The 23361-nt window shown below is 41.2% G+C and overlaps 1 protein-coding gene across 5 annotated transcripts; it reads left to right on the forward strand.

The window, feature by feature from the left end:
• Positions 1-398: 398 nt before the first annotated feature.
• NTAQ1 (N-terminal glutamine amidase 1) lies at positions 399-17319 on the forward strand. Of its 5 annotated transcripts, none has more exons than XM_081265771.1 (6): positions 411-694; positions 5460-5559; positions 6527-6577; positions 11519-11667; positions 12283-12407; positions 16337-17319. In XM_081265771.1, the coding sequence occupies exons 1-6, from the start codon at positions 612-614 to the stop codon at positions 16441-16443; spliced, it is 615 nt and encodes a 204-aa protein (XP_081121897.1). In that variant the 5' UTR covers positions 411-611; the 3' UTR covers positions 16444-17319. The 5 variants fall into 5 exon arrangements, with proteins under 5 accessions (XP_081121899.1, XP_081121898.1, XP_081121897.1 ...); XM_081265774.1 differs by lacking the exons at positions 411-694; positions 5460-5559 and adding exons at positions 8934-9708; positions 10044-10081; XM_081265773.1 differs by lacking the exons at positions 11519-11667; positions 12283-12407; positions 16337-17319 and adding exons at positions 8952-9158; positions 9388-10034 and having other exon boundaries at positions 399-694.
• The last annotated feature ends 6042 nt before the right edge of the window (positions 17320-23361 follow it).

The raw sequence follows: 23361 nt of genomic DNA on the forward strand, positions 1-23361 counted from the left end.
CACCCAAGTGTTGCTGAGGCCGGCGCTTCAGCGGCCCGCGACAGCTCTACTCCCCACCTGACTGGTCCTCGCGGTTACAGCCTCTGTCGCTCAGTCAGCCGGGCTCAGGCCCTGCCCCTGAGAACGCGCGCGGTCTTCTGGCCCCGTCTAGGCTCCACCCACTCGGTCAGTCTCCACCTACCCGGAACGCGCAAGGTTCCCGGCTCCACCCACCAGAGCTCGCGCTTTGGCCCCTCCCCGCCTGAGTCCACGCACCAGGGCCCAGCCCATCCGGAACCACGCAGGCCTTCGCATCCCAAGAAACGCCCACTGGGAAATCTCGCTGCAAGCCCCACCTCGGTCCCGCCCACTTAGTCCTACCCCCTTCGTAGCACCTCCCTTTTCCCAGCTCCCTACACTGAGAGGTCCGCCAGCTCTGTCCCGGGCTTCGCGCGCTGGGACTCTGAGCCGCTGGTTCCGCCCAGGCCCCGCCCACTGGCCGCAGGTTCCACTGGCCGGAAACTGCCTGGGCCGCCCCAGGCTCCTCTCAATCCGCTCGATTACTGGCGCCAGCTGCTGCGCACTGGCGGATTCCTTTGGTGGGTCCTGTCCGTGAGCCCCAGGCCGGGGCTATGGAGGGGGACGTCGCCGCCGCCACCCTCTACCAGCCAGCCAGCCCCCCGCGGGACGCCTGTGTCTACAGCAGCTGCTACTGGTGAGGACAGTACAGGCGCTGCACCCGGGGTCTGGCCCAGCGCGCCGCCGTGGACCACCGATTCCTTCCTGCCCCTTTGGGCGCGCGGGGCCTAGATTCTAGATTCTAGGTTCTATTGTTTTGCCGGGTGGAGGGAGAGGGAACTCGAGCCCTGCCTCTGGAGCAGAGCGTGGGCAGTGGGATGGGATGGGAGTGGTGTGTTCGATGGTGCATTACCTCTGTCTGGCGCTTTTTGGATGGACAAGCTCAGCAGATCTCAGTGGTTCGGGGCGCGGAAGGGGAGTGAGGGTGGAGCGCCGCTTTGGAAGTTATCTGCAGAAGCCTGTGTGGTGTCAGACTGAGGTGCAGGTCATTTTAAATTTGGAAGAGAATGGGGGCACAGAGAGTTTGAAATATTTTTCCAAGGTCACCCAGCTAACAGCTAGGAATTGCTGTCATTATAATAATGATTATATTTGCATCACGCTTGGCAAATGCCGAGCATTGTTACTGGTGGATATGTGGACTAACTCGTTTGAGCCCCGTTGTAACCCAAGAGAGTTAGTACTGTTGTGATCTACATTTCAAAGAACAGTGAAGCACAGAGGGGTGCGAATAATTTGCCTGATTCTTACAGCTTCTGAGTGAAAAATGGGGATTTGCAGGCGGGAGTCTGGCTCTGGAGTCAAGGCACTGTACATCTTACCTAGGCTATCTCAGCAGCTGAAGCATCACACCTACCTTGGTCTCAACTCCTCTTTGCCTTTCCTCAGTAATAATTTCTTCCCCAACGTGCAAGAAACCTCAGGACCATAATACCACCAAGACTTTAACATTAATTCAGTTCTGACCATGTTAGGCCTAATGCCAACTGTTTCTATCCATGCCTAGGAGATTGATTCTATGATTATATTATCCTCATTTTGCTTTCTGAGCCACAGAAAGACTGTTTGTCCAAGATCACCCCTCTACTAAGTGATGGTACTGAGCCTGGAACCTCTGTGTGATGCTGGAGTTCCTGTTTCTCAATTGCTGCAGTGTATTTCTTCTCTGTCTCCTAAATCCTATTCTCACTCCTAGCAGACATTCATTGTTTCATTCATTCATTCAATAAATGTTTATTAGGCACTTGGAATATGTGATGTGTGATTCTAGGCACTGGGGAGGTAGCAGTGAACAAAATTGATATTTCCTTGATAACATCTCCTGGTTCTTATATTTTGATGGGGGAAAGCAGAAAAGGACAAGTGATTCATGTTTGGGTAGTGGTAATGCTATGAGAAAAATAGGAAAAAGCAAAAGGTGATGACTAATACCATTTTTGGGGGAGTAATGAAGGATTAAATTCAGGGACACTCCACTACTGAGCCACATCCCCAACCCTATTTTACATTTTATTTAGAGACAGGGTCTCACTGAATTGCTTAGCACCTTGCTTTTGCTGAGGCTGGCTTTGGACTCGTGATCTTCTGCCTTAGCATCCCAAGATGCTGGAATTACAGGTCTGTGCCACCCTGCCTGGCGACTAATATTATTTTTATGTTAGGATACTTAAGGAAGATATTGTTGATAAGGTAATATTGAACAGAGATCTGTGGAAAAGAGGGCAAGTGCTTTGTGGCTAATGGGGGAAGATCATTTCATGCAGGGAGAACAGCAGGTGCAAAGGCCCTGAGAAGGAAGCATGCAGTCAGTATTGGAGAAATAGGAGGGAGACTGATACAATTCTGGGAGAGTGATCTGGTTGGAGAATGGCAAGAGATAAATGTCTCCTGAGAAGATGGTCTTTTTTTTTTTTTTTTTTGAATAGAATGTGTAGCAGCATCCCTGGCCTCTACCCACTAGATGCTATTAGCAACCTCCTCTCAGTTGTGTGACAACCAAATATGTCTCCAGACATTGCTAAATGTCCTCTTGGGGACATGGTCACCCGTGCTTGGGAAACAGTGCTCTATCTTGTCTGAGCACATCAATCGGTGCACTTTGCTTGTGCTCTATTAGGTTCTTCTAATTTGAAATAAACGCTTTTTCTTCTGTTAGTTTCTGTCAGATGTTACTTGTATTTCACAACCCCATTTAATGATAAGAGTGGTGGCCATTGTTTGTATGGGACTATATGGTTTGCACAGCAATATTTATTTCCCCCCCAGTGTAGGGATCAACCTACTGCCTTGTGCTTGCCCAGCATGCCACTGAGCTACACCCCCGAGCCCCTAGGGTATTTCTGATTCTGTTTTAATTGTTTAGTTTTTTCCCCAAACGTTTGTGTAGTACCTGCTGTGTGTCAGGAATGTCCACTCAGCTTGCTTCTCTGGCCTCAGCCCATTATGGGTAACCCCTGCAGTCTCAGTCCTTATGCTGCTTTGTTAGGCTTTTGTCTTTTAGAATGATCACTTGACAGCTTGGGGACAGTATCATCACCCTTTTTGTTTGTTCTAACTGTGGTTCCCTGCATTTTCAAATGTAAGCACCTCTTTTTTTTTTAGCATCAAAAATTTCATGAGATTTTTCTGCATATTATGATCTTGATGATAAAAAGAGAATGAATAAAATTCAGAAACTCCATGTTCAAATTTTTTTCTCTCTGTAATATTCACACTGTATTAAGAATTAATAGTACTGGCTGGGTGCTATGGTGCACCCCTGTAATCCCAGTGGCTCAGGAGGCTGAGGCAGGAGGATTGTGAATTCACAGTCAGCCTCAGCAACTTAGTGAGGCATTTAGCAACTCAGCAAGACCCTGTCTTTATATTTTAAAAAAGGGGGTGGGGATGTGGCTCAGTGGTTAAGCACCTCAGGGTTCAATCCCTGGTTCCAAAAAAAAAAAATTCAGTCTACAAGTAGTACTTGTCAATTCATGAATTCTGTTCCCACCTGTAAGATGAGGGATAGGGGAACAGACAAGGAGAAACTGCTGTCCTGTATCTCTTGCATCTTCCTATATCTCTCCAAATAATGACTCCCTCCTCTGGGCTTTTGGTATGTATCATTTTGTCTTTCTGTGCTGCTTGCTGTTTATTGATCTTTATATCTCCTCTCAGCATATGTAAGCTTTAATTTATCATCATATCCTCCAAGCACTTAATTTAGTGTTTTGTACCTCACAGGCTCTTGAAGATGTTTTGGTTAAACTCTTCAAAAATTTCTGTAGGCCAGACAGATAAATGTCTTCTCAAAACTTGGATTTGAAAAGTTTGAGCTACTGCATGCCATTTGTCGTATGGAAACTGTCAAGTGAATTTTTGTTATCTATTATATAGATCATGTTGAAGGAGTCATTGCAAGCTTCCTTTTGTTGCCACCACCAATATCACTTTCTCCTCAAGATTTCCTTGTTATTTTAGAGAAAAACAAAACCAGAGGAGAAAAATACAGATGTCAGATTTTGGTGTTTTAAATTGTGTGGAGCATTGAGACAGGTAGACAAGGCCAAGATGTGTGAATTGAAAGGGTGTGTATTTGTACGAAATGGAGAGAATGTTGTTTGTGTCTTGCTTCGTTTTCAGGTAGTTTCGTGTAGATGACTGGAAATTCATCCTTGACAGATTGAGTCATGTGCTCTGAGCAGAGCGTTGGTGTAGCTCATTTTTTCCCTAGTTTTCTTAATTAGTGCGTTATACATAGTTATGAGTGTATCTCATTTTGAGCAAAGGTATTGTGTGGTTCATTAGATAAGAGGCTGAGCTCAGAGGTTGAACGGTGGCCATATTTGCCCATGCTTGGGAGTGTGGCTTTGTTACTGCCTGTGTGTGCTTAGTTACTCTGGAGTGTGGTTCAGTTGCTTATTTGATGCACTAGGCACCAATTTATTTAGGTTGTTCTGGTTACTGTTTCGGATCACTCAAGGCTTGTCATAGAGAAGAGAGATTGATCCAGGGTAGATGTGTAGAAAGGTGGGTTTTAGTTCAGTATGAGTAAGGGCTTTCTAAAAGTCAAGACCTCCTCCTTACTAGAGGGGCTCAGGGAATCCCACTCACAGGGACTCTTTCCTGGACCTATCATGGAACTATTCCCGATCCTTGCCAGCCAGGAGCCTTGTTCCCCAAAACACCCAACCTGCCCTTTATTTAAGGCAAGCAGGGAACCAGTGTTAACTAAGATTTATTGAGTATTTACAATATGATATGATTATGTGCATTTTACAGATGAGCAAAGGAGATTCTCAGATCAAGAGGGTCAATGCTTCTTACCTTGTAATTGGCTCAGTTGGAATTCTAGCTGCATTGCAAGTCTCTCAACCAGACACTTATGGAATTGTGACATAGTATTTTATTGGTTGTAAACTTTCTCCATAGACAAGTAGTGCTATGGGGTAATGATCCCTGTGTCTGCAGAGGTGCCACCTCATTGCAGGTTGGACAGCAGCTTGTTGGTGATGTTTAGAGGACATTTATTTATTTATACATTTATACATGTGTTCATACATACCAGAGATTGAATTCAAGGATGCTTAACCACTGAGCCACATCCCTAGTTCTTATTTATTTTTATTTTTATTTTTTATTTTGAGATAGAGTCTTGCGAAGTGACCTAGGGTCTCACTAAGTTGCTGAGGCTGGCTTTGAATTTACCAACCTCCTGCCTCAGTCTCCTAAGTCATTGGGATTACAGGAGTGTGCCACTGTGCCTGTACAGAAGGAGATTTAAATGTTAGTTAGTTGTTGGATTAGAAAGTGTTTAAAGTCTCTTCCAATTTTTTTATGTCATCATCAGTCTTTAATTAAAATTTGAATAACAAAGAGAGTTCGCTTTTAATTATATTGATTAACCAGTTGTTTTATTTCAGTGAAGAAAATATTTGGAAACTCTGTGAATACATCAAAAACCACAACCAGTATCCTTTGGAAGAGTGTTATGCTGTCTTCATATCAAATGAGAGGAAGATGGTAAGTTGGTTAGTGATTGAAGAAAGGAAATGAGATTTAGGATGAGCGTAGAAGTTGAATGCAGCATGGGTTCAGTCAGTACTATTCTAAGATGTGCTTTATAAAATATAGGAACATTTTAAAGTGTTTTTGAATGAGATTTTTTTTTTCTCTTAAAGGACACAGTTGAGTTAGAAAAGTTTTGTTCCTTACTTAAATAGTAGATGAGGGAGTAAGTATATTATGGCACACTCACACAGATTAAATCCCTTTAGGTATTAATTTAGAGCTTTAAGTGCTTATATGGAAACCACATAATTCTTAGGTTTGAAGAAAAGATTTGTCTCTGGAGTTTTGAAGAGAATCATAACGAACCTATAGAAAGTATTAGAAAAGTGAACCCTTCTTTTTATAACGTACTCTTGTAGGCATCATTTCATTAGATGCCAATGGAAGCAAAGTTTGGACAGCTTTCTCCATTTTAGAGGAGAGTAAATAAAGACTCAGAGTGGTCCTGTGAATAATACAATGGGAAATCAAGACTTGAATCTAAACCTGCCAAGTGTTCTTTTTGGTACCAGAGGTTGAACTTGGCTGTTTAACCACTGAGCTGCATCCCTAGCCCTTTGTTTTAAAATTTTGAGATAAGATCTTGCTAAGTTGCTTAGGGCCTTGCAAAATTGCTAAACCTCAGCCTCATGAGGTGCTGGGATTACAGGCCTGTGCCACTGTGCTCATGTTCTGCCAGGTGTTCTGAGTCCTAGTCCAGATACTTTTTCACTCCAAAGAAGACTTTACAGTAACTTGAGCTCTTATGAGCTTTCAATATTGAGGATACTAAGAAGGAGTTGAATTTATTCTTATTCATTAACTTATTCTTTTACCTTGATTTTTGGTTGCTCAGAAATATTTTTTTCTTATTTATATACTGCTTTAAATGATCTAGTAGTGGTTTAACTGAAACTATGGGATATACTATATTTTATAGATACCTATCTGGAAACAGCAGGCGAGACCTGGAAATGGACCCGTGATCTGGGTAAGATGTCCATTCGGAGAGCCTTCAGTGTTTCTTGTGGCCCCTGAGTGGTCTGTACACTTTGGGAAAGCAGAATTGAGAGGGACAGGAGAGAAAGGCTATGGCAATTACTAATAAATAGACTTTTTTTGGTGGGGGGTACTGGGGATTGAACTCAGGGGCACTTGACCACTAAGCCACATCCTCAGCCTTATTTTGTATTTTATTTAGAGACATGGTCTCACTGAGTTGCTTAGCACCTCGCTTTTGCTGAGGCTGCCTTTGAACTTATGATCCTCCTGTCTCAGCCTCTCGAGCTGCTGGGATTACAGGCGTGTGCCACCTCACCCAGCTATAAATGGTATTTACTTATATATTTATTAAATGGTGTGTGTGTGTGTGTGTGTGTATATATATAAATGGTATTTTAAAATTTATATATTTATTTATATAAATGGTATTTATTCTCACTCTTTTGAGAATAGATGTTATTTGGTCTAAGGTAGAAGTACTACAGGCATATTTTAATTTTTATTTTGGTATTATTATAGGAATGATTTTATTTTTTATGCTTTTATTTGCATTTATTTTATACTAAATTTATTCTGGTGTAATAAATTTTGTTTCTTCAGGGATATCTTTTTCTTTGGTGCAGCCTCTTCTTCTGGTTTAGGAACAATTTCTTCTTTCTCATAATGATTACCTCAGGTGGCAGAGGAAGCATACCTGCTGGTTCATCTGGCCAGGGGCTGTTAAACATCGTGGGTGCTTTATTCACCCAGATATGTTCAATGACCAGAGAATCCACATCTAAACCCTTAAGTTCAGCATAATTCTCTGCATATTTAAGCATGTGCACAAAAATTCAGCACTCTTTTTGGGCCCCTGACCTTGTGTCCAGACCCAGTTGGGCCTTAGCATAGCTACCTGTTTCATCATTGTAATGCTAGAATCGTACACCTTGCTTCTTTAAAGGGACATCTTTCAGATACGTACGTCTTTTCAGATACACACACCTGTGATGGCCTGGGCAGTTTCACAGATGTGTATACAGTGAACACGAAGATTTGAACTTCTTGATTTGCATGATTTTTGTGGGATTTTCTGAGTTAAGAGAGTAGCAAACCATTTTCACAGATTGTCTCAGGCTGCTTCCAGGAAGAGAGCTCTAGGAATGATTTTTAAATGGCCAGTGTAGGAGACATATTTGTGATCTTCTGGACTTATCCTTTTAGCACTGAAAGGAACTTTAGAAAAAAAAAATTTAAATTCTAGATGGACACAACACATTTATTTTGTTTATTTATTTTTTATGTGGTGCTGAGGATTGAAGCCAGGACCTCACATGTGCCAGGCAAGTGCTCTACCACTGAGCTACAACCTCAGCCCCTGAAAGGAACTTTTATCAGTATACAGTCCAGCTGCATATTAGAGCTATCTGGAGAGTAGTTAAAATTATGGATTCCTGGGTTGGTTCATCTAGAAAGAGGTTCATAAATAGTGTTCTTAATACACTCCTGGCTGAACATGATCTCCATTTGAAAGACATGGATCTAAAACAAAAGACAAAGCACATGTGCATGTACCCACACAGAGATATCCACTCCAATGCCTTCATTTTTCAGATGATAAAACAACCACAGAAAGGCATAGCGAGTGAGTATCTCAAGGTCAGTGGCAGAACTGGGTCTTAGACCTGGGTTCTTTCCTGTACACCTCTGTGTGTCATTTTAACCTGTCTTCCTGAAGAATGGAATTGTTTATTAGTAATGATGGAGAAAAAGTTAAAGAAGAATTTTAGAAATAATAATGTAACAAACTCCTAATTTCTATATACCTACTCAAGATTATGATGTATCGTTTGAATTGTCTCCATTTATTTCACGTAGGTTAATTGGTGCCTTTTATATAGCAGTCACAAAGCAGACTAAAACTTGGGGACTCACAGAATTTCTATCTCTATCTTGATCTTTTATACCAACATCAAAGCCCAAACCTAGCACTGTTGTGGTTAGGAGCAGGGATTTAAGTCCCAGTCTGTGGGACTTGGACTAGTTACATAGCCTGTCTCTTCAGTGTTAGTGAGGTTGTAATGCTTAAATGAGGTAACGTAGAGGCACCTAAGAAGAGGTGGGCTGGGTATGGTGGCACATGCCTGTAATCCCAGTAACTTGGGAGGCTGAGGCAGGAGGATCACAAACTTGAGACCAGTCTCAGTAACTTAATGAGATCCTATCTCAGAATAAAAAAATAAAAAGGGCTGGAGATGTAGCTTGGTGATGAAGCACCCTGGATGCAATCTTCAATATGAAAAAAAAAATTTTAAAGTTGGTGTTTGGTGGCTATTGTTGGCAATGCTACATAACTCCTATTGCAGGCTGTCCACCTTCTCTAGGAGTTCAACCCTGCTGCTGAACTGCTCAGCTGCTCCCCGTCTGTGGAGGCTTCCTGGGAAAGGACCTGTGGACACATCCCTTCCACCACATCTCATGGCAGCTCAGGGTGCACAGTCCTGCTGCAGGAAGTCTCCCCACAGCCTGGCAGATTTATCTTTGTCTCAGTGCTGTCCTCTTATAGGAAATGGGTTGGCCTTGCTGAGCAGGTAGGGCAATCCAGCCTCCAGGAGCAGATCCCCTCCCAGAGGGGTATCCTGCTTCCAGCCCAGTGGGTTATTTCCTGGCAGCTGGGCAAACACTGAACCACCTGTTTGTTTCATGACTCCACATATACACTGTGAGACCTCTTCCCTCCAAGCCCAGCAGCCACGTGCTGAGTAGGAATATGAGCCTGACTAACGGGTGTGGTTGGTCATTGCTCTTGGTTTTCCACAGATTGTCTTCTTTCTGGAAAGCTCTCAAGCAGGATTTGAGCGATGCTGTCATGGGCAGGTGGATCCCAGTCCCCTCTGTTTCTAGATTGGCTTTTGAAAAGGATGAGTATTGACATACTCCCTGTCCCATTAACTCTACGAGGTAGACACTCCAGTTATCTCCAGTTTATAAGAGGAAGCTGAGGCTGGGAAATGGAGGGATTGAGCTTTGGGCAGGCTCTTCCCCATACAAGCTGTGTGTGCTCCTGTTCTTTCTCTCCATCACGTGGTACTGCATCCATTCTCTTCTGATTACCCTACATTTCTCTACTGACCCCTGAGGGTAAGACTTATTTTTTTCACCCTTGTGAAAACTAATGATAGGAATTGAAGATGTTAACAGAAATAGATTTTGGGTAAGGCAGAGATTACTTCTGGCAGGGGTTAGGAAAGACGAAAAGCACATTCCTGAGAGAGAAAGCCTTTGAGCCAGAGCTTGTTTGGTGGAGAGAGGTTGAGAAGGTTGCTGCTACGGTGGGGGAATGTGTAACACGAGCAAGCCCAGCGGAAGGAAGTGGTGGGCCAGAAGGGGCTGCAGCTTTTAGTCCATTTATCTTGAAGTATAAAAGGAGTGCAGGGAGGAAGCATCCATTTCTGATGTTATTTCTGCTCTACTAGGGATGGAGTTGGAGCCAAGGGAAGCTTTCATGCTGATGGTATGTTTCCAGTCTCAATTAACTTTCCCACCTCACAGGGACTTTGCAGGGCTCAGATGGAATAAGTGCCTTGTGAACTCTAAAGTACTGCAGGAGTAAAAGATGTTATTACTAATGTTGTTATATTGAGATTTATTTTGGTGTGCTGTTGTCTGTGGAGAGCATTTTTTTTTTCCTGAGGGGCCAAAGCACCAGTCTACTCATATTCCCCTGATAATCCTGAAACCCTTTTGGCCCTTATTAGCTGGTGTTAGTAGTGCCTTGTGTCTGGGAGTGAGAGTAGGAAGTAATATCTGCTCTGTAACAAAATTGGGTGGCACAACTTTTATCCTTCTCCCTTCATGGCTACAGATGAGGGCATGGCTGACTTTTTTAAAGTACTTTTTTTCTTTGTTTTAATTAGAAAAGTAGTACAAAACTGGATATATAAGTCCTTTAGACTCTTTCCACACTAAACTCAAGAAGTCCCCTTTGTTAAAAATTTGGAGGGTGTTAGTCAGCTTTCTGTCACTTTAACAAACACCTAAGATAAATCAACTTATAAAGAGCAAAGGTTTATTGTGTCTCTCAGTTTTAGAGGTTTTGGTTCATGATCAGTTGCTTTTGGGGCTGTGGTGAGGCAGCACGTTAAGGCGGGAGTGCATGGTGGGGCAAAGCTGCTTACCTCATTGGTGAGGGGAGAAAGAAAAAGAAGGGCTGGGGTCCCATGGTCTCCATGAAAGGCATATCTCCAGTGCCCAGAAGACTTCCCACTAGGTCTTGCCTCTAAAGGTTCCATCACCTCCTCATAGTGCCATTCTGGGGTCTAAGCCTTTAACATGGGATTTTGGGGGGCATTTAATATCCAGACTGTAGCAGAGGGTATCCTTGTAGAGTTTTCCCTCTACTTCACATGCATGTGTATATACTTCCAAGTGCACATGTGTGTCTTAATATACATATAGTTTTAATAATAGTAGGTGATGATATTTTTCAGTTTTCCATATAAATTTGCCTATTTGTTTCAGTAGTTGCATAGTATGCTAATATGTGGCTATATCATAGTTTATTAACCACTGTTTTATCGAAGGACTTGGGGCTGTTTCAGAATTTTCATTGTTATTAACAATGCTGCAGAGGTTTTCTTGGTACATATACCTTTGCCCGCATATGACCATTTCCCTGTAAGACAGTTTACCAGAGGTAGTATTATTGGGTCGAAGGATATGCATTTAACATATATGAACATTTTCTTTATTTCTTAGCCATTTCCCTGTCAGTGGACATTTAGTCTATTTTCAGAACTTTTTGTTTGCTTTTTAAAAATTTTGCTGTTTTTAAGGAGGGCTGTATTCGTCTTGTATCTGTTTTTGTGATAATATATGTGGATTGCTCATGGGACCTTGCAATTTGTCATCCTAGAGTAACTTGGTTAACATCAGCAATTTTTACTTCTAGGATTACCATGTTGTTTTGCTTCATGTGTCAAGTGGAGGACAGAGCTTCATTTATGATCTCGATACTGTCTTGCCATTTCCCTGCCCCTTTGACACTTACGTAGAAGAGGCCTTTAAGTCTGACGATGACATTCATCCACAGTTTAGGAGGTGAGGACATTCAGGATGAATTAGTGTCTGATGTAAGGCCTTGACAATTGCACAGAGGTTCTTTCTTTTTTCTTCCCTTCTTTTGTATTTGTTTTGTAAAGATCACTTACCTTGCTTGGCCTCAGTACTGAGTTGATACTTGAGAATGATGTGCTTGCTACACAGGAGAGTAAAAACAATATGTTAGAGCTTTGAAGGTTATACATCATATTAAAGGTTGGCAGTCTTAAAAATTTGTGATGAGATCTCAAACATGTTTTGGGGGGCACCCTGGGAGGTTCTCTCATACTCTCCTTTGATGGGTAGGGGTGGGGATTCTCATGCTGCCAAAATTAAGAGAACTGTGAGGCCAACTCCAGAAGATCATGCCCTTTGCCTGAATCACAATTGAGTAAATAAAGGCAACTAGGTAGGTATATTTCTGTACCTTCATATCTTTAGACTTCAGTCATTTCCCATAGAGTATTTAATAGGTAATAAAGCTTTATATTACTAACAGGATAAAAATGCATGAGTAGTTTTATGCATGTCATAGAAGATGAGTCTATATAAAAGCTGAGTTAGAATTCCCAATGTGACATCTCCCTAACATAAGTTCTGTTGATTGATTTGCAGGAAATTTAGAGTGATCCGTGCAGATTCCTACCTGAAGAACTTTGCTTCCGACCGATCTCACATGAAAGACTCCAGTGGGAACTGGAGAGAGCCTCCTCCACCCTACCCCTGCATTGAAACTGGAGGTGAGCCAAGGGTGCCTTTCCCAGGGGTTTGAGTGGTGAGGAAGGAAGAGGAAGTGCTAGTTCTGTGTGTTTCTTAGGTTGGGAACAGAGGACAGGTCTGGAAGGCATAAGAACTCCTGGGAGAGGAAAGCTGTTAAGGAGCAGAGCCATGCACGTGCACTCTGCCAGATTAGTGGATGTTCCTACTGTGGGATGCTGGGTGCCAAAGGTCTGCATGCTTGTGTCACTTAGTAGTGGGATGAGTAGCATTTGCCATGGTAGCGTTTCATGTTATGGTGAAAGAAATCCCCAGTGCATCCTCAGCATGTGTGAAATGTCATTTCAGTGACTTTGTGATGAACCCTGAACTGGAGGGAGGTGAGAGCCAGCAGGGTGTAGTGTGCCACTTGTTTCATTTATGGGCTTCTAGGCAGCAGTCCAGTTGATAATTTCCTGAGATTTAAGAAGATGGAGGGTTGCTCTCCTTATTGTTATTGTCTGGCATTCATATGCATTTGAAACACTGTTTCTGACTGGAAGCCATTCACAACATTCTTGCTTGTTGGTGAGATCATCCCAGCACATGGCTAATACAGTCTGCATGAAAGTGCTCGAAAGCTGTGCAGGATGCTGGGAAGACAGGACAGTCATATAAATAGTTCATCAAGGAAGAAAGGAAAAAAATTATTTGGGGGCTGGGGTTGTGGCTCAGTGGTAGAGGCTTGTCTAGCATGTGTGGCACTGGGTTCGATTCTCAGCACCACATATAAATAAATAAAGATCCATCAATAACTAATAAAAATATTTTAAAAAATTATTTGTCATGTTTGAAGGCAGAGCACACTTAAAGAAGGTTCAGACTCTGGCTTTTGAGGCTGTGAAAAGCTCTTATAATTAAAAATAAAGGAAAAAGTGCTGGGTGCACGCCTGTGATCCCAGTGGCTCAGGAGACTGAGTCAGGAGGATCACAAATTCAAAGCCAGCCTCAGCAACTTAGTGAGACCCTGACTCAAAATCCTGTCTCAAAATAAAAAATAAAAAGGGCTGGGGATGTGGCTCAGTGGTTAAGCGCCCCTGGATTCAATCCCTGGTACAAAAAAAAAAAAAAAAAATGTGGAATTGCTTATTGGTATACCAACCTGCTTCCCAGCCTGGGCGTTAGAACTGGGCAGGCTCCTAAGTTAGCAGACTACTCTCTGCTGCATGGGGTCTGGTCTGGGCATACTGTGCCTTCAGCAACTATTCATTTTTCTTTTAGATGTGGGCACCTAAGGGGCTAGCACATGACAGGCAATTAGTAAACCCCACCTGGTCAGCCCTGGTCCTATTTGGGCCATTCTTTGGTTTAGAGGATTCCTCTTCATTAGGTTCCATTTTGTGCCAGGCTTTGGACAGCCCCTTAACATATTAGTTCAATTTAATTTTCACTAAAACCCAATGAGCCAAGTGTGATTTCCTCATTGGCTAGATGGATAGAGAGAAGTGCATGAGATTCAGCCCTTTTTGTAAGTGTACACAGCTGGAGAGCAGCAGGGCTGGTTACAGGCTAGTGCACAGTGCTTGAGGAGGGATTTCTTCAAGAGGAGTCTTGGGCTTCATTTGTAGTTAACTTATCAGGGGCCTTCTGAATTTGAGATTGAATTAAAAAAAGGAATCTAGCTGGGCATGGTGGTGCACACCTGTAATCCCAGCAATTTGGGAGGCTGAGGCAGGAAGATTGCAAGTTCAAAGCCAGCCTCAGCAACTTAGTGAGTTCCTGAGCATCTCAGGAAGACCATGTCTCAAAATAAAAAAAATAAAAAGGGCTGGGGGGCTGGGGATATAGCTCAGTTGGTGGAGTGCTTGCCTTGCATGCACAAAGCCCTGGGTTCAAACCCCAGCACCACAAACAACAACAACAACAACAAAATAAAACCTTATAATTTTGGGACTGGGGATATAACTTAGTTGGTAGAGTTCTTACCTCCCATGCACAAGGGCCTAGGTTCAATCCCCAGCACCCCAAAAAGAAAAAAAAAAGGGCTGGGGATGTAGCTCAGTGATAGAGCATCTCTGGAGCCCCAGGACCAAATCAATAACAACAACAAAGAAATAAAAACCAACAAAAGAGATCTGTGGAGCATGAGGTAAATGTGTTGGTTTCTCATGTAATTATGTAACTGAATTATAATGTTCTGTCATGCGGTGAATTTATTACCTCAAATGCTGTATTTATCAAAAGGGTGTATTAGAGGGCTGGGGTTGTGGCTCAGTGGTAGAGTGCTTGCCTAGCATATGTGAGGCACTAGGTGTGATTCTCAGCACCACATATAAATAAATGAATAAAATAAAGGCCCATCAATATCTAAAAAAAAATTTTTTAAAAGGATGTATTAGAAGTTAGGATAAATGTGATTTACTTTTAGCTAATGAGTGGTGTTTTGTGAAAAATAAAGAAGGTTTAAAAAAATTATTCCCAAAGTCAAATTTTACATGAAAGCATGTCTAAACACATGCATTAAGAAGAGTAGTTATATGCAGCTTTTTGCACATAATTTTGGAAGTGATGCTTTTTTAAAAATTGTTTTTTTTAGTTGTTGATGGACCTTTATTTTATTTATTGATTTTTATGTGGGTGCTAAAAATTGAACCCAGTGCCTCCCGCAATAGGCAAGCGCTGTACCACTGAGCTACACAACTCCAGTCAGAAGTGACTCTTATAACTGAAAATTTATTATTTTTGACATGTTGTAGGCTATGATTAAGCATATGCATTAATAAATTTTAGTGGCTACCTGACTGTCTGGAGGTTCACCACTATTTCCCAATTTGCATTTAGTGGTTTTAAAGAAAAGAGCCTTTTTTCCCCATGGTAAGGAAACCGAGGGATGCGAATTGTCACTGTGGAAGTTCTGGAAATTGTCAGACTTTCTGCTTCCTGCTGCTTCTCTCCCTGTCCTCACATGTTTCACCCAGTATGAAAGAGAAGCTCAGTACTTGTCCAAAGACACAGGGGGTCCCTCTGCAGCTTCCCTGGGCTCTGATGCTCTCACGCCTAGCTCCTGGGGGCCTTCCTGAACTTCAGCCTCTGTCTTCTCACGCAGGGAGGCTGCCATGCTGTTTGTGTGTCCCTTCTAGGCTGTTTGTGAGTCCTTTCCCGGCCTCTCCTTACTTGTGTCTGATCCTTGAAATTCATGGTCATGTGCTACCATTGTCCACTCGCTGCCCATTGTCCAGTCCCTTTGCATCTTTTGTCCAGTTTTCTGGTGGTTTGTGATAGAAATGCAGTTCCTATAACAGTTCTTTGAGGGACAGAAGCAGGAAGCTGCATGAATTTTAAAAAGTTTTTTTTTTTTTTGTGGGGGTGCTAGGGGTTAAACTCAGGGCCCCACACATGGTAGGAAAACTCTCAACCACTGAGCTATACCCCTAGTCCAAAAAGGCATTTTATGTGGAAAATTTAAATCACATACAAAACCAGACACAATAGTTTATTCGATTTCCAACACCAACAGCTCATGGCTGGTGGTTTTGTTTATATCTCAGCCACTTTCGGCCACCTGCATTACTCTGAAGTGAGATAGTGTGTCCATTTAACTCTGGCTATTTTAGTGTATCTCTAAAATATAAGGGTTTCTTTTCTTTAAAACAATGACTATAATACCATTATTATATGTGGAAAATTATCATATGTCTATGTAGTCTGTTTTCACATTTATAGTTATTTCATGAAGTCATAATTGTTTTTTCTTCCAATTTGTTTGAAACTTAGTATTTAGTTGTCATGTCTCCTCCAATCTGTGACAGGCAGGAATAAATGGTCTTGAACACAGAAATGACCTTGAACCACAGAAATGACCTTGAACCCTTATCCATTTGAATAATATCTCCTGCTTTTTGGTCTCTGGATTTTATTGCTGCTATGTCAAAATTATGTTTTCATCAGACGTTTCTTTCATATATTTTTCTAGACTCCAAAATGAACTTGAATGATTTCATCAGCATGGATCCTGAAGTAGGATGGGGCGCTGTCTACACGCTGTCTGAATTTGTACATCGGTTTAGCAGTAACTACTGAATTTGACATCAGGATGTGGAACTGTGCAGAAATTCTAAGACATGGACAAGCCATTCTTTCGTTTAGGACAGCAAACATTATGGTACAGTTGGCTTGGAGTTACATTTTTCTTTTGATTCAATTGAGGGGAAACATGAGTGAGCACAAATATCTGTGAACTGAATAAAACCATTTTTGGGCTGGGGCTGTAGCTCAGTGGTAGAATGTGTGCTTAGCATATGTGAGACTTTGGGTCCCATCCCCAGCAATTCAGAAATATAAAATAAAATGTAGTCTTTTTTAACAAAATGTCAAGTTGAAACTTGATGTAGCATGTAATTGCTAGGTTATTCCTGTGGCTTATTTGCTAAAACACGTGATGACTTATGTGGGTGATAGCTCTTGTTAAGATAGAGGTGTGGACTGGAGCCAGCTCCGTTTGTCTGATCTGGGTGTTTCCTGTCTCTCTGGCTACACTAAGCTTCTTGTGGGCAGGGCCATGCCTGTGGCTGTGGAAATCTATGATGCCCATAGAAAGTGCCCATAAAATATTTCTAGAGACGGTGCTGCTGCCTGGGAAGGGATAATACTGTGAGCTGAATCAGCAGTAAGTATTAGTCTTTTTGGACTATGATGTTGTTAAAAAGGTTGAAGTTCTCTTAGGCTGAGTGATATTTGGCCTATTTGTAAATTGTTTTAAATAAAATAGATTTAAAACTAGTTTTGTTTTGAAGATTTTGTGTTGCTCTTGGTGATCCAAAACACCTAAGAATGACTTAATCATTGATGAGAACCATTGCTTTAAAACACATTGATCATGTCTGCCTTTTTGAAGATGCCTTGGAAATGTGGCTTTAATTGTAAAATTCCAAATAAAAGGTATTTATAATTACACTGGCATATAGTATTGGCTCTTGTTCATGTTCTCATTGTGTTACTGTAAAGATGAACAACTTCATATGGAAGGGTTTCCAAACTTGTCCTCAGATGAGTTTTCTTATTAAGGAACTTACTCAACATGAGTGTTGTGCATTCAAGGATAAAACTGGTCATCTACTCAAGAATCAGTAAGTTTAAGGAAAAGTCACTTGGTTCAGCCAACCAGGAAGATTTGGGGAGAGAATAGGTGAACTTTTGGTAAAAATAATGCAAATAGAACTTCTTAGGTTATTTTATGATTTAAAGCTAAATGTGGCCGGGCACGGTGGCACAGGCCTATCATCACAGTGACTCTGGAGGCTGAGATAGGAGGATCAGAAACAAAAGTCCAGCTTCAGCAACTTAGTAAGGTCCTAAACAACTTAGTAGACCCTGCTTCTGAAAAATAAAAAGGGCTAGGATGTGGCTCATGGCATATTGCCCCTGGGTTCTGTCCTTAATCCTTGTCCTCCAAAAAATAACAAACCAAAAAACTAAATATGGACCCCACACTTAGATATATTTTTTGAATTTCACAATTACTTAAAAAGTTCATGGCTAAAATGAAGAAGATAAATTTTGTCAAGTCGAACCACAGAAATATTTTATCCTGAGCAAAAAGTTTCATGGGGACCAAAGGATTGTAATCTGATTTACAAATTGCATTTTTGGGATGTTTTGTTTTGTTTTGGCCTATTTTATAAGCATATTTCCACTCTGGTATTCAAAAGTATGTTGAGTATAACAGATTAGGTAATGTCTGTGTGGATATTTGAACTTCCCAGCCACCTTGCCTTGAAATTGAAAACCCATCACCTCTGCACATTGTAGGGAGCAAAGTTTTATAGTTTCAAGCCTCTTAAAATATCCATGATCGTAATTTTGACTTGTTAGAAATGACAGAGGACATCTGTTATTTCTTTCTTACCCAGCACTCCTGGGTACTGTTCTTTGCACCGTTTAGTGTGGTACTAGAATATAGTCTGAGCTAGGCTGGGCTTGAGTTCCAACCCTGGACAAGCTCAAGACTCATCCATCAGAATGTTCTCTGGATTTCCTGTATTGCTGTTCAGGGAGGACTTCTCCCTCTACTGGGATTGCCAAGCTAGAGGCCCAGAGGTTTGGGGCTGCTGGTGAGCATCGTGAAAACTGCAGAAGGGCCTAAGTGCAGCAAGCAACCAAGCAGAGCTGACAGCAATGGTGCAAGAGCCCCGGATCAATCTGTGCTTGAAGGTAGCCCAACTTCTGAGCTGCCCAACTCTATGAGCCAGTGGATTCCTTCTTCTTCAGCTTATATAAGTTGGATTTCTGTCAGTTTTAACTGAAAGGTAAGTTCCTTTAGAAGATTTTTCTTTGATGTTCTTATTTTACAAGGTTTAGGAAATGTTATTTGAATCTTTCTGTGCTAATTTTTCTTTGAGGGAAGATTTGCTTTTATAGTAGACATTGAGGAGAGCTAAATACTGTCTGGAAGGAGAAGGATTTTTTGTTTGCTTTTTGGAGTACGGGTGATTGAACTCAGTTGGCACTCGGCACCGAGCCACATCCCCAGCCCTATTTTGCATTTTATTTAGAGACATGATCTCACTGAGTTGCTTAGTGCCTCACTTTTGCTGAGTCTGGTTTTGATTTGGTAATCCTTGGCCTCCTGAGCTGCAGGGATTACAGGTGTGCTAGACGGAGGAGCTTTTGAGAAAAGCAGGGGACAGAATTTGTAAATTGAAAACAAGAGAAATAAAGTGTCTCTGAGAATCTGATATACCCCAGAATGGGGAAGCAAACATGAAAACATAAAATGGCTCTCAAGTTAGTAGAACTGGTTGTTCCTGATTGAAAACTATGTAGCTTTTAAGAAAATTATGTCTTTCCAAAGAGGGGTTGCTTAATAGTAGCAAAAAGGCAAACTTTTTTTTTTTTGTATGTGGTTTTTCTCAGTTTTAAAATTTTTTTCTGGTGCCTGGACATTGAACCCAGGGCCTTGTCCATATTAGGCAAATACCCTATCACTGATCTATACCCTCAACCCCTCAGTTTAATTTTTAATTCTTTAAAAAACAGAGGTTACCCATACATAGTACAAATTAAAAATGTATAAAAGAGTAAATGGTGAAAAGCAAACTTTCTTCCCTCTTTGCCTTCCAATTTTATGATTTCCCTACCCAGGAGCAACCTCTTTTTCAGCTTATTTTATAACTTCCCAGGAATGTTCTGTGCCTGTGTAGCCTGCAGATAAGCATTACGTATTCAATTCTGTATTTCCTGCTATGGATGTTAGGTAGCATCAGGCCTCACCATCCAGGCTGGTCTTCACAGTCACATGTCATCTTCACTCACAGTGACTTTCTCTCAGGGATCTCTGTAAGGAGGCTGCCTCTGTGACTACGCTCTCCATTCCTGGCCATTCCCCACTCCCTGTCCTGCCTCCCCTATTAGGTTCCTGTTCCTGGGCAGGAGGAGCTCATTCCTTCCTCAGTAAACAGATCTCACATTCTGTTTATCCTGGCCAGCCTTTTTTCCTGTTTCTTGTGGCTGACATCCCCTGAGCTGACTGCCCCAGTCCACATCCATGCCCTTCCTCCCTTCATAGCAGATATCACTAACTTCAGTGATCTTGCAAATTGTTTAAAAGTCTGCTCTCCATCTCCCTTCTCTAGACTGGGTGCCTTTCTACCTTATTCTCCACTCTCGTGCTGCCGCCTAGTGCAGTATCTGATGCATTATAGGAGCTGCTCAACAAATATCCCTCAAATATTTAAGAAAGGAACAATTTCTGTCACCCCAGGAGCTGGGAATCTGGAACATCAAGTGTCTTGCTCCACTGAACTCTGAATAATGCTGGCAAAGTACGGGGGAATTCTCGCTCTTTGAATTCTTTGCTTTGACTAGATTCTATTCCTCCTGTAGACCACGGAGTCCTTTTTCAAACAGGTCTCTTGTGTGGTGCCCCCCGCCTTAACTCCAAGCTCTACTTTTCTACCTTTTGGTGTGAAAAGCACATTACAATTAATTTCTGCAGGCAGCAAAGAACACGAGTTGATTAATTTACTCTGCCATTCCGGGCAGACACCTCATTCCAGCCTCTGGTCACAAACATGAATGGAAAGTCCCTCGCCTGGTCTCTGATGCTGAGAGTAGCAGCACACGTTGTGTTTTCCCCCTTTCTTTTGAGCAGAACACACAGCCTGGCCCCAGAGGGTGAACTCTTACCCTCTCAGTCCAGGAAGAATGTGGCTGTGGCCATGAGCTGCAGCAGAAGTCTGTTGGGGCCAGGCTTTTAAAAATATCCATTTGTTATCAAGGGAGCAGTCATGGTAAAATTTCACTTAAAGTCAATGGGCAGTCTCTCCTGAGGTCTCCATGAGGACCTGGAGATTTAAAGCAATTTCTGGGAAGAATATTGGAAGCAAATTGAGGAGCAAACTGTGAACAGTCCCACTGTTGTGGCATACACCTTTTCTAGAACCATGGACAATAGCTGAGTCACTCCCCGACCCAAGGCCCATGGGTGCAGAGCTGCTGTGAACCTTGGGGCAGATGTTCAGGAGATCTTATCTTTTTACTCACATTATAGAAAGAATCAGAAAGGAGTCCTTGATCCCCATTACAGCCTTGGATTTGCTAGTCACATGCTGAAAGGTAAAATGTTTAAAATACTTAATGCTGTGTATCCAGTATGTCCCTGTTAGCCCTTCTGATCTTTTTATATGTACAGTCATTTAATCCTCAGAATAATAAAATAAGGTTGATACTATCATTCTCCCTGTGTTACAGATTAGAGTACCGAGGCATAGTAAGGTAAAGTAACATACCCAAAGCCACATAGCTAGGGAGCCAGAGCTAGGATCTAAATGTAGGCATTCCTCCTGACTGCCATCTCTTTTGCTGAATTCCCAATTCACCCTATTCCTAGATTACCCCCATGTTCTGTAACATTCCATTTCAAAGTTTATAGTAATCTGACACTGAAATTATTTCTGGATAAAAGCTTTATTAATTATAATCCTGCTTTTTAAAAAAAATATTTTTTTTTAGTTGTAGATGGACACAATTCCTTCCTTCCTTCCTTTCTTCTTTCTTTCTTTCTTTCTCCCCTCATCCTGATTGTTTTTATTGCTTTTGAATATGGAGAGAACTTAAATACTTCAGGGATTTTTATTTCAAAACTTGGACTTTGGGATGCACATCTTAAATATCTAAGTTAGCAGACATTTTTTTTTTTTTTGGTGCTGGGAATTGAACCCATGGCCTTGTGTGAGTGCTTGCAAGGCAAACACTCTACCAACTGAGAAATATCCCCAGCCAGGTAGCAGGCATTTTTAAGTGAACAAAATCACAGAAAACGTAGTGTACCGCAGGAATTAATTATTTTCATCAGTTCTGAGCAATATTAATCCTTATAGGAACTAAACCACAACAAAGTATATATTTGGGCTCTTCACCAAGTAGTGAAGGAAAAATCAAAGTTGTTGGGCATGATTGCCTCAGGGGAGAAAAAAAGAGTTAATCATTTTACTTCTTAAAAAAATGTGGTTTTTGGACTGGGGTTGTAGCTCAGCAGTAGAGCGCTCGCCTAGCACATGTGAGGCCCTGGGTTTGATCCTTGGCACCACATAAAAATAAATAAATAAAATAAAGGTATTGTGTCCAACTATAACTAAAAAATAAATATTAAAATAAATATGGGGCTGGGGTCGTGGCTCAGTGATGGAGTGTTTTCCTAGCATGTGTGAGGCACTGGGTTCAATTCTTAGCATTGTGTATAAATAAATAAAGATCCATTGACAACTAAAAAAAAATATGTGACTTTACAGTTTCAATTCTTTATTCTGTAGTGACATGCCATGTAACACACAGATTATTAGGAAGTTTTTTCCCATAGAATTATATAATATGATTTCTTCTCACTTTTTGGACACATAATCTTATGGGTATATTTATTGTATTTTATATTATTTCTCCCTAAGATTGCTATTTTCTAATGTAAGAGGTTAATAAGGGAAAGTCATTGAGATCACAAAATTTAATTGAAATAAACTGTAGTTTTACTGAAAAAAAAGTGATTTTAAAAAAAATTTATTATTTTTTGCTTTACTACCTTCTTTCCTCTGTCATTTAAATGACTTTGCCAAGTGTTGAAGCTCTAGGCATCTTGGAAATTGTTTTATATTGATAAAATACAGTTTTATCATGACAAATGATTTGAGATAGCTTCTAAATAATGTAAGAGATTTTTTGAAAAAAAATTTGCAAGAATGTTCAAAGATAGTTACTGCACAGGTGATAAATAGTAATTTAAAAACTACATTTTTAAAATTACTAACATGTTATTTTTATTTCCTAATACCTCTTAGAAATATAGTATATAATAATTAATAGGAATTTGCTTTATTCAATTTATTAGAGCTAATTAATAATTTTTAAAAATAAACAATGAACACCTACAATATGTTTTTCCTCTAAAAGGGGAAAATCTTTTAGTTTCATTCTTAGTAATCATTACATCTGGGGCATAGGAGTAAAAATGGAGGCTCAGATTCATCTTGGAAACTTTTACAAACAAATGAAACATTTTGGTTCAATCTCTATGGAGGGCAGTTCAGATATTTATCTATAAAAATGACCTGTGACCATCCCTTTGACTTAGTAACTCCTCACCTAGGGATTTATTTTGCAGATGTACTGCACATAAGTAAAATGACAGGTAATTGAGGTTATTCCTTGTAGCCTGGTGTATAACAATAGAATATTGGAAATCACCTATAGGTTTATCATTTGGGGGCTGAGGAAACTGATACAGCCATGTGTCATATGAAACCATGGTGTGTTTCTGTGCCATACATAGCTTTGAACTACCATTTTGGTGCAGAAAAGCTCAGGAAGCCCATGTGCTCATTCAGAGAGAAAACTTTCTTGGCAGATATATGAGGTAGGAAACACCAACTATTTTTCCTACTCTCATATTCAACATTGCTAATAGCAATAGCACAGTATTTCCATTTTGATGCTAGATGTTTGGTGGGT

This window comes from Spermophilus citellus (assembly GCF_964194105.1).
Source record: "Spermophilus citellus genome assembly, chromosome: 14".
In the NCBI taxonomy this organism is placed as follows: Eukaryota; Metazoa; Chordata; class Mammalia; order Rodentia; family Sciuridae; genus Spermophilus; species Spermophilus citellus.

Bases quoted from the DNA above. Each gene is read 5' to 3' on its own strand.
- NTAQ1 (XM_081265771.1), top strand. From the start codon at position 612: ATGGAGGGGGACGTCGCCGCCGCCACCCTCTACCAGCCAGCCAGCCCC. The intron at 6,578-11,518 runs GTAAGATGTCCA...TTTTACTTCTAG, and splicing joins GAAATGGACCCGTGATCTGG to GATTACCATGTTGTTTTGCT. The intron at 12,408-16,336 runs GTGAGCCAAGGG...ATATTTTTCTAG, and splicing joins CCCCTGCATTGAAACTGGAG to ACTCCAAAATGAACTTGAAT.